This window comes from Hylobates moloch, unplaced genomic scaffold (genome assembly GCF_009828535.3).
Source record: "Hylobates moloch isolate HMO894 unplaced genomic scaffold, HMol_V3 SCAFFOLD_11, whole genome shotgun sequence".
In the NCBI taxonomy this organism is placed as follows: Eukaryota; Metazoa; Chordata; class Mammalia; order Primates; family Hylobatidae; genus Hylobates; species Hylobates moloch.
In genome coordinates, this window is record NW_026652286.1 from 60,927,746 (window position 1) to 60,939,443 (window position 11,698).

The 11,698-nt window shown below is 36.8% G+C and overlaps 1 protein-coding gene across 4 annotated transcripts in view; it reads right to left on the reverse strand.

Moving 5' to 3' along the window:
* The window catches only part of GRM5 (glutamate metabotropic receptor 5), a 578,520-nt gene that overhangs the window by 146,383 nt on the left and 420,439 nt on the right, over positions 1–11,698 (reverse strand). For all 4 annotated transcript variants that reach the window (XM_032167126.2, XM_032167124.2, XM_032167127.2 and 1 more), the window contains exon 4: positions 3,521–3,756. In XM_032167126.2, coding sequence (XP_032023017.1) covers positions 3,521–3,756 — 236 coding nt within the window. The remainder of the gene's footprint in view (positions 1–3,520; positions 3,757–11,698) is intronic.

The window sequence follows — 11,698 nt, forward strand, 5'->3', positions numbered from 1 at the left end:
AAAAAAATAAGAATGAAGCAAGTGAACAAAAGAAAACCTACCAATATCAAATGCTATACTCAGTGAAAATATCTTTTAAAAATAAAAGGTAAAATAAAAATATTCTAAGAAAAATATACACTAATACAACCTCCTGGCAGTAAATCTGCATATACAAGAAATACTAAAGAAATTTCCTTGGGCTGAAAGAATTATAGATGGGAGAATGGAAGTACAAGAAGGAATGTAGAACAATAGCCTCAATAAATATAAAACTATTGATCATCTATGACTATAATCATAACACAGTCCTGTGGTATATAGAGTACATATAAAAGTAAACTATATGGCAATTGCAAAAAAAATTCTGAAGGGGTTTATAGATTTAAATATTTGCAAGCTTCTTGAATGTGAAAAGAACCAACTTAAAATATTCTGTATTAAACTAAGGACTCATTTGGTAATTTCTATTGAAAACTCCAAATGAATTATATAAAGAGATGAAACAAAAATGTTAAGATAAAAGGAATAATAAAAATTATTGATTAATACAAAACAAAGCAGGAAAGACAGAGGAATAAAAAGCTAAATAACAAATTGAACAAAAAGAAAACAAGTAGTAAATGAGAGATACAGTAAGGTTATAAAAAAGTCAAAATTCTGTTTTGGCAATTTTACAATACATACAGCTGACAAAGGGCTCATGTCCATACTATATGAGGAATTCTTCCAATAGATATTAAAAAGATAATAAACTCAAAGAAATGTTCAAAAGTCTTGAACAGACACAAAAGAGGATACCAACTTTCCAAAAACATGAAAAGGAGCTTAACTTTGAAATACATCATGAAAAAGCCAATTGAAATCACCATATAATAGAACTACACACTCACAGATTGTCAAATACAAGAAAAAACCAGGTATTAACAAGGGTGTGGAAAAACTTAAACTGTCATACATGATAGGGAAGAAATATTCAATTGACATTGGATTACATAAGAAACTAGGCTCAAAAGTAGCAGGTAGTGAATATTTTAGTATCCTTTATTGCACTTCATAGTAAGACATAAATCTAAGAATTATTTTCCTTGTATCTTTGAACTATATTGACTATTATATAATGCAGATTTGGTGGTGATTTTTAATCTGTTATATTTAATTTATTTAGCATATTGGCTAAACTCTAGACAAATCTGAGTTCAGTTTTAAGTTCTAGTTTTTAATAGTTATATGACTGGAGGAACTTATTTTGTCTCTCTAAATCATGCTTTTGTTATCTTTAAAATAAAGATAATATTATACATCTCTCATTAAGAAGAATAACAGAGGTAGTACATATAAAGTGTCAATGCCTAAGTACTAAATGACATCTGTTGTCAGAGGAGATTCCAAGGTGGGGTTACTAAGTGGTGCTTTCCATGACTGCAGTAAAGAACAGATTCTGAGCAGAGAGATCACACCAAGGTGCTCACATGAGAGATAGAGAGCTACAGCAGCAAGGTCAAGGGAGGATTTTACAGAATGGTTTCCATAGAAATGGTATTTTCATGGAAATCAAGTAAAGTTTTCAAGGCTATATTTAAGCAGGACTTCCAGCAAATAAAGAGTCAGAGAAACAAATAACTATTTTCAAGAGGAGGCATTTCAGATGAAAAAACAGTGGGAAAAGAATAAATTAATAAAGAAAGAGGGTGCAGGCCAACTGGAAAAATTCCCTTAAATATACCGGTTAGTGTTGTCACTAATTCCTCCAAAAGAGGAACTAAAGATGAGATCAGAGCTACTGCTTACCTTTCAGAACTCCTTCAATGAAGCTACACATAGTAATAAGTATACAAACACAGAATAGACCGTGGAAGGACATATGATCCCCAAATCTCAAGAGAGAAAATAAATCTGTTTTCTTCAGAAACTAGATAGAACTGTTAAAATATGAAATTAGCTACAAATTTGAAATTGTGAGCCATAAGTGACAATGCTATTGTTTCCCACATATTTTGCCATAAAAAATGAAAACAAAGGAAATGAGTAAGCATTTGAGGATTTGGTCAGAGTTAGAAGGATCTGAAGTGGGAGAGAAGCAAACATACTCTCACACTATGTTGCAATGGTTTCTGGATTTCATTGATGGGTGTGTTATCCCACACTCCAGCATTCTTCCCCTCCTCTTCTACCCAAATAGGAACTGATATGAGATTCTGGGTTCTTGTTTTATGAAGCAATTACATTTAAAAACAATCACAAACCACCATTGACTATCTCCATCATTTCCCAAAAGAACAAACTGATACCAGAAACATAGGAAGAACATGACCTCAGAGGGAGGAATCTTTATGAATAGCTCACTAAATTGTTTCTGTTTTTGTCATTTTGTTGCTGGTATGTGACAACCTCTTTGTGGAATAGAATTGGGTAATGGACCAGGATTTCAAGCCCACTGCCCCACTGAATTCTGGTGTTCCAGCACCATGGGTAAAGGCACCTATACCACCAACTAACAAAAACTTATCAGAGCATGTATTCACTCTAGTAAGATTTTAGATAATTTATTACTATTTATATCATTCAAAAATTTGAACAATGTTTCATGTTCAATTTGCATTTTCCTCCAATGCAAATGCATATGGGTTTCTTATAACACGATGCAGGATAAGTCAGTTCCAAAAAAAATCCTTCATCAATTTTTACAAACTTTATCTTTTGCAGGCACAGATGTTTGATAGATAGATGATATAGATAGATAAAGTATATGCTGGCTCTACCTGGTTATTAGATTCAAGATTCGTTTTGGACATGTTACAGATAATATTAACCCAAGCCCTTATTTTAAACCCTTAGTTATCATAACACTTATAATTTTCAATTGCAATTTTTGTTGGCATTAATATCTCCCTTCCAAGATAGTAAACCTTTGAGGGCAAGAACTAGCTTTCTCCATCTTGGTATCCTTACAGCTAAAGCAAAATTTGGTACATTCTTAGCCTCTTATAAGTATTTGTTGAATGCTTGAATGAATGGCTCTACATAGGTTATGTTTCCTGAAACATCACAATTATATATAGCAAATCCCTGGTACTATTTTGTGGTTTACTGATGGAAGTAGCAACTCGATCTGTCCTTCAACACTCATTTATTCATTCTTTGTACATATATGAAACCGTTACTATGTGCTTCCACTGTGCTAACTACTCTGGATAATAGAAATGAGCAGAATGTAGTCACTGCATTCGAGGATGTCAGAAATAGTTCCATTCTGGAGCTCATGTGATGTTTTTAGCACAATGCCTACGGAAATACATTCAATTTTTTGAATGATACAAATAGAAATGATCTAATCACATAAAATATCACTAAATACTTGCTCTGATATGTTTTTCCTAATGAGACTAAAACCTGTTTATCACCATAAGTGGCAATATCCACTCTAATTATGTAAGAGTCCTCCCTTGTAACATATTACAGCCACTATCACCATGACATGGTTTACTTAAATTGGAGGCTTAGCCTTATTCATTTTAAATGAAACAATAAATCTGCTTACTATTGCAAGTCTTGTTGTATTTGCTGTTCTCCTGTGGAAACCCTTCCAGTCGGCACTGAAAACGATGCTGCCAAAATTCTTGAAACCAAGGGTTTCGGTGGTTTGTTTCTGGCCGGAGCTTCAGATAATAATCATCAAACCACTTGACATCGGGAGATTGGAGCTTGATTGTGATGCCACCAACAGCTTCTCGCTGATATCCATCTGTCACATCATACCTGTCAGCCCAGCCATCACTGTGGGGAAATAAAAAAAACCCTCAGCTTAGAGCAGATACCTCCTAAGCAAATGAGTCCATTTGCTTTCCTTTTGACAAGATTAGTCATTAAATGGATACCTCAGGCCACATGATGGTCCTATATTACACCGATGTGATTATTGATATAGAAGCTTGTTAGAATAAAAAGTGCAATAACACCATGGAAACTCTGGGCCTAAGAGTGCTAAAAGGCACTAGCCTCACTTACCTTAAACTGCAGAAAATAACCTGGAGATTCTGGCACAATTTTACTGGTTGCAAAATATAGTATATACATGGAAGCTGCATAATATCATCATTCACATTTTTAATGGACATTTAATAGCCAGGTAAAGTTAACTTTAAATACATTATTTTCTTTGGCTTTATAATAACAATTACAATGATCATAAAATAAGAATCAAAAATATCCTCCAACATACCTAATATTAATTTAATCATCCTGTGACACAACATTTTTGTTCAAATTTTACAAGTGAATAATAGGTTTCAAAAACCGTTTGCTGATTATGGTTACTGTATTAAATGTTGATTTGCCAAGCCTCAAACTGAAGTCTTTTTAGTCCATAGTCCATACACTCTTTTCTATCCCATGGAATCTCTAAAATATATTAAAAATGTACATCTGAAATCACATTTTATATTAGAGTGCCCAAAAGAACTTCTGAACAATGTGCCATCAAAAGTGGTGAAGGGATCGTACTCCTCAACATAACTATCATTCTATGCACTGCTCACTCAAAGTTATTTAGGAATTTTAAGATAAAAGGATTTGAAATCAGAGGGCTCATATTATAATGCTAGAGGAGAGTATAACAGAATAAGAAAAAGTCTTCTACAATGATTTGGAAAATACATGAAACATTGTATTGGAAATAAAAATAAAAGGCATGAAAAGATGTTTGGGTGTACAATTTGGGTACACCCTAGGGCATCTAAGGGAGAAGGAAAGTGACTTGTCCCTCTTCACTGCCATTGGTATATACACAGTTTGTGCTGTATGTCTGCTGGAACCCAGTGGTACTGTCTTTCCCTGGAAGAAGTGCAAGTGCTTGTTAAGGAAGTATGGGGAAAGGGAAAATTTGACTAAATTACAAGTAACGTCAAAGAGAGAAAAGAAGGAATATAGAGAGATTTAAGGGGAAGAACAGACTAGAGCCTCCTAAATGCAAAGTAGAAAAAGTGTTAGGAGGTGAGCTGGGGGTAGGGGCAGTGTGTAGTGGGAAGAGGATGTGGGAAGAGATTTACACTACCAATCACTGCTTACCTCAGTGCTATTCAAATATTTCCATTACAATAGAATGTTTATTTTTACTTTCCTTTCAATGCATTTTTGCCCTTAACATTTTTTTTTCTATGCAGAAAGCATGGTCCAATATTTTGCATAAAAAAATCAGTGCCAAGAAAGTATTATGTAAGTAATTAATTTAAATTATACAGAAAGCATGCATTTTTTTCAGTATGCTCAGCTGTACCAACTTTGATATAAATATTGATAATTGAGAGTTATTCCAAAGGTCATATATTACTCGTGAAGATATCATAAGGGCTTGAGATGACTTGAGATATTAGCTAGGGCATCATTGGGTGGAGGGAAGGGAAAAAATAAACAAAAAGAACACTTTTTCTCTAAGTCCTCCATCACAAAAAGATATTTCATTAAAAATTACCTATAGTGAAATTTCAAAAACTTTTGTGGCAGATCAAGAAAAAAAAAGTAGTAATGTAGTATGTTTTGTCCCAATGTTGAATTTGGTTACTTCACACATTATCTTCCCTCAACTTTCCCATTTTCAGCTCCAGAAGATTTTATTTAAAGCTGACAAGCTGAAATGAAGTGGGCTTGTTTGCCTCATTTTCTCCTCTGTTTTGGAGGGTTTATTATATCACTGAGATGAGAGTGTGGGTCTCATTGGCACTGGAGGAGCTGCATGGGCGTGTTGCAAATGGGACAGGAAGCTCTGTTTGTCAAGCAGAGCCCCATTCTCCAAGGAAGTGGGAATTTAAATTGCTCCTTTTGTTAACATTAGCTCGCTCTTATGTAACACTATGATTATGAATATTACATAAGAAATGTAAGATTATAATGGCTCCAATTTATCCTTCACAGTTCATTCATTGAATTTAACAGAGATTGTAAAAAGTTTGTCTTGATAAACTTTTTTGCAGGTGATATTTCCATAAAAGAAAACTGTCAGGATGAGAGTGATAATTTACTCATCTCTCATCATGTACTTTCTCTGTTTTTTTTTTTTTGAGGTATATATCTTTTCTGTAAGTTTAATAACTTAGAAAACTATGATGTTTTATTATTAGTCTTATAAGTTAGAGTTGTGAGTTTAAAATAATTTTTGTTTCAGATGTTTCCAATTAACAGCACAATATAAATCATAAAGGAGATAATGTGGAAACAGAAAATTGCAGTATCTATGTGACAAAACAGGGTCATTCTATTTAAATTTTTTGATAATATCTGCTATGTCAATCCCAAAAAGACAACTTAACACTGGCTAAATTAGAGGGTGCTGTATTGACTTTAGCTTATTAAATATTAACATTTTAATATAAACATGCTTTTAAGATTTGCATTAAGATGATAGGGCATCTCTAAGTATGATGCAATAGATTCAGTAGTAAAATGAAATGCTAAGAAAAAACCTTTCTGCCACCTAATGCTTTCTATTTGGTAGAGTGGACCTTCAATATTCTTGTACTACTTAAATTTTTTGGGTGACATGTATTTTACCAAAGCAAGAGAAAACAAAGGGATAAAGATAGGGAAGGAAACTAACATTTACTAAAACTCTACCACATTTAAGGCACTTTGCTAGATTTATTATTTATCCATCCATCCAATATCTTCCTCTTCTCACTGGTGGGCAAAACTCATAATCCATTTTATTCTTTTCTTTTCAGTTGTTCGGATATACAGTTGATCATCATTATTTACAGATTCTGCATTTACAAATTTAGCTACTTGCTGAAGTTTATTTGCAATACCAGAATCAATATTGGTGGCATTTTTGCAGTCATTCATGGGCATGCAGAGAGTGGTACACATTTGAGACTACTGAAGTGCATGTCCCCATCTGAGGTTGAAAAAGGTGACCCTCTGCTTTCTTGTTTCAGTTCTCATACTACAAACTTTCAGTATCTATTTAGTGCCATCTTTTGCATGTTCGTGTATTTTATTGGTGATTTTACTGTTTAACTTGGCCTCCAAGAATAAAGCGGATGTGTTATCTAGTGTTTCTAAGCACAAGATGGCTGTAATATACATAGAAAATACAGTCAGCCCTTTATAACTGTGGGTTCCATATTCACAGATTTCATCAATAATTAATTGAAAATATTTGGAAAAATAATAATACAAATAAAAAACAAGACAGTATAATGACTATTTATATAAGATGTATGTTATATTAGGGATAATAATCTAGAGATGATTTGAAGTATAATGGAGGATATGTATAGGTTACATGTAAAAACTAAGCTACCTGATATAAGAGACCTGAGCGTCTTTAGATTTTGGTATTGGTGGGGTGAGGGGAGGAAGTGTCCTGGAGCCAATGCTCTGCAAATATCAAGGGACTAGGGATAACTGAATATAGACAATACATATGTTAAATAAGTTGCATGAATAAAGTGCTGTTGTTGCAAGTTCAGTGTTAGTGAGTCAATATATAATAAATAAGGTGTCTTTAAACAAGGACACACAGAAAACAAGGTTATGCTTTGACTAGTTGACGAACACGTTGTGACTAAAGGCTCACAGCAACCTAAGCTTGTATTTCCTCCAGGAGTAATGGTGATTATTCACTAATTTACTGTTTGCTGCATGTTTATAGAACATTCTGTGAATGATAAGAATTGGCTGTAATTACATATAGTCTTAATCTAGATGTTGTTTTAGTCAGGTTTGTAGCCTTTCTTTGGCTATGGAAGCAGAATAACTTGGACATTTAAAATAGAAAAAGCATTCTTAACTTACTTAGCTTGGCTTAACTAAAGGAGGATTCTTTATACATATGTACTGGATTCTCAAAACACCTCACTAGCAGATACTTAGATCCTTTAAATATTCCCTGCAGACATCTTAAGGACATGCTAATCTAGAGAGAATTTACTTTCACTTTCTTCCCAAGATTGCATTACCAAAAATATACTCTCTTTCTCTACAATCTACTCTTCCCCTTTCTCCTTTCAACTCTAATTCCTATATTTCTCATAATTAGAAACTCATGAAAGCTTAATTTTTCTTTCTTTTCAACAGACAGTTCTGGTTTAAAACAAAATTGACTCCTGAATTACCCTGCTATTTTTTCCTAGGTCTCTATAACCTTCCTTCTTTTCTTCAACATTTATTAAATATCTACCCATCTTAGACTAAATTATGTCACAATCAATAGTCCCAGTATCTCACTGGTATAGAACAGAGGTTTATTTCAGCCTTTATATTCACTGCAGATGGCCTAGAACTCTGTCCTATGTCATCTTCATTTTGAGTTTGAAGTCTAAAAGAATAGTCTGTTTCTGGGACATACTAATCTTATAAAGCAGGAGTCCCCAAACCCCAGGTTTCAGACCAGTACCTGTCCGTGGCCTGTTAGGAACCTGGCTGCACAGCAGGAGGTGAGCCCTGGCTGAGTGAGCATTACCTCCTGAGCTCTGTCACCTGTTAGATCTAATGCAGAGGCATTAGACTCTCATAGGATGGTGAATCCTATCTTGAACTGTACACGTGAGGGAGCTAGGTTGTGCACTCCTTGTGAGATGGAACAGTTTCATCCATGAAACCAGTCCCTGGTGCCAAAAACATTGGGGACCACTGTTGTAGAAGGAAAAACAGATGATAGGGGAATCATACAATGGTTCTTAAGATTCTCCTTAAAAGTGGCACATGTTATTTCTGCTCACGTTTCACTGACTGAACAAATCACATGGCTAAACCTGACCTGAATGGGACAGACATCCATGGTTTTTCCCATGGAGAGGAGCAGTGTATATTTTGAAGAAAATGCAATTGACAGCATCACTATGTGTTGAAATTGTATTGAAACTGAGAAAAAAGGGAGGGGTGCAGCCAAGATGGCCGAATAGGAACAGCTCCGGTCTACAGCTCCCAGCATGAGCGACGCAGAAGACGGGTGATTTCTGCATTTCCATCTGAGGTACCAGGTTTATCTCACTAGGGAGTGCCAAACAGTGGGTGCAGGACAGTTGGTGCAGCGCACTGTGCATGAGCCAAAGCAGGGCAAAGCATTGCCTCACTCGAGAAGCGCAAGGGGTCAGGGAGTTCCCTTTTCTAGTCAAAGAAAGGGGTAACAGACGGCACCTGGAAAATCGGGTCACTCCCACCCTAATACTGCGCTTTTCCAACGGGCTTGGAAAACGGCACACCAGGAGATTGTGTCCCGCACCTAGCTTGGAGGGTCCTATGCCCACAGAGTCTCGCTGATTGCTAGCACAGCAGTCTGAGATCAAGCTGCAAGGTGGCAGCGAGGCTGGGGGAGGGGTGCCTGCCATTGCCCAGGCTTGCTTAGGTAAACAAAGCAGCCAGGAAGCTTGAACTGGGTGGAGCCCACCACAGCTCAAGGAGGCCTGCCTGCCTCTGTAGGTTCCACCTCTAGGGGCAGGGCACAGGCAAACAAAAAGACAGCAGGAACCTCTGCAGACTTAAATGTCCCCATCTGACAGCTTTGAAGAGAGTAGTAGTTCTCTCAGCATGCAGCTGGAGATCTGAGAACGGACGGACTGCCTCCTAAAGTGGGTCCCTTACCCCTGAGCAGCCTAACTGGGAGGCATCCCCCCAGTAGGGACAGACTGACACCTCACTTGGTCAGGTACTCCTCTGAGACAAAACTTCTAGAGGAACGATCAGTCAGCTGAATTTGCAGTCTCATGACAATCCGCTGTTCTGCAGCCACAGCTGCTGACACCCAGCAAAACAGGGTCTGGGGTGGACCTCTAGCAAACTCCAACAGACCTGCAGCTGAGGGTCCTGTCTGTTAGAAGGAAAACTAACAAACAGAAAGTTCACCCACAGCAAAAACCCATCTGTACATCACCATCATCAAAGACCAAAAGTAGAAAAACCTACAAAGATGGGGAGAAAACAGAGCAGAAAAGCTGGAAACTCTAAAAAGCAGAGCACCTCTCCTCCTCCAAAGGAACGCAGTTCTTCACCAGCAACGGAACAAAGCTGGATGGAGAATGACTTTGACGAGTTGAGAGAAGAGGGCTTCAGACGATCAAACTACTCAGAGCTATGGGAGGAAATTCAAACCAATGGCTAAGAAGTTAAAAATTTTGAAAAAAAAATAGATGAATATATAACTAAGATAACCAATGCAGAGAAGGGCTTAAAGGAGCTGATGGAGCTGAAAGCCAAGTTTCGAGAACTACGTGAAGATTGCAGAAGCCTCGGTAGCTGACGCGATCAACTGGAAGAAAGAGTATCAGCGATGGAAGATGAAATGAATAAAATGAAGCGAGAAGGGAAGTTTAGAGAAAAAAGAATAAAAAGAAATGAACAAAGCCTCCAAGAAGTATGGGACTATGTGAAAAGACCAAACCTATGTCTGATTGATGTACCTGAAAGTGACAGGGAGAATGGAACCAAGTTGGAAAACACTCTGCAGGATATTATCCAGGAGAAATTCCCCAATCTAGCAAGTCAGGCCAACATTCAGATTCAGGAAATACAGAGAACGTCACAAAGATACTCCTCAAGAAGAGCAACTCCAAGACACATAATTGTCAGATTCACCAAAGTTGAAATGAAGGAAAAAATGTTAAGGGCGGCCAGAGACAAAGGTCGGGTTACCCACAAAGGGAAGCCCATCAGACTAACAGCTGATCTCTCAGCAGAAACTCTACAAGCCAGAAGAGAGTGGGGGCTGATATTCAACATTCTTAAAGAAAAGAATTTTCAACCCAGAATCTCATATCCAGTCAAACTAAGCTTCATAAGTGAAGGAGAAATAAAATACTTTACAGACAAGCAAATGCTGAGTGATTTTGTCACCAACAGGCATGCCCTAAAAGAGCTCCTGAAGGAAGCACTAAACATGGAAAGGAAAAACCAGTACCAGCCACTGCAAAAACATGCCAAATTGTAGAGACCATTGAGGCTAGGAAGAAAGTGCATCAACTAACGAGCAAAATAACCAACTAACATCATAATGACAGGATCAAATTAACACATAACAATATTAACTTTAAATGTAAATAGGCTAAATGCTCCAATTAAAAGGCGCAGACTGGCAAATTGGATAAGGAGTCAAGAACCATCAGTGTGCTGTATTCAGGAAACCCATCTGACGTGCAGAGACACACATAGACTCAAAATAAAGGGATGGAGGAAGATCTACCAAGCAAATGGAAAACAAAAAAAGGCAGGGGTTGCAATCCTAGTCTCTGATAAAATGGACTTTAAGCCAACAAAGATCAAAAGAGACAAAGAAGGCCATTGCATAATGGTAAAGGGATCAATTCAACAAGAAGAGCTAACTATCCTAAATATATATGCACCCAACACAGGAGCACCCAGATTCATAAAGCAAGTCCTGAGTGACCTACAAAGAGACTTAAACTCCCACACAATAATAATGGGAGATTTTAACACCCCACTGTCAACATTAGACAGATCAACGAGACAGAAAGTTAACAAGGATACCCAGGAATTGAACTCAGCTCTGCACCAAGTGGACCTAATAGACATCTACAGAACTCTCCACCCCAAATCAACAGAATATACATTTTTTTCAGTACCACACCACACCTATTCCAAAGTTGACCACATAGTTGGAAGTAAAGCTCTCCTCAGCAAATGTAAAAGAACAGAAATTATAACAAACTGTCTCTCAGACCACAGTGCAATCAAACTAGAACTCAGGATTAAGAAACTCACTCAAAAC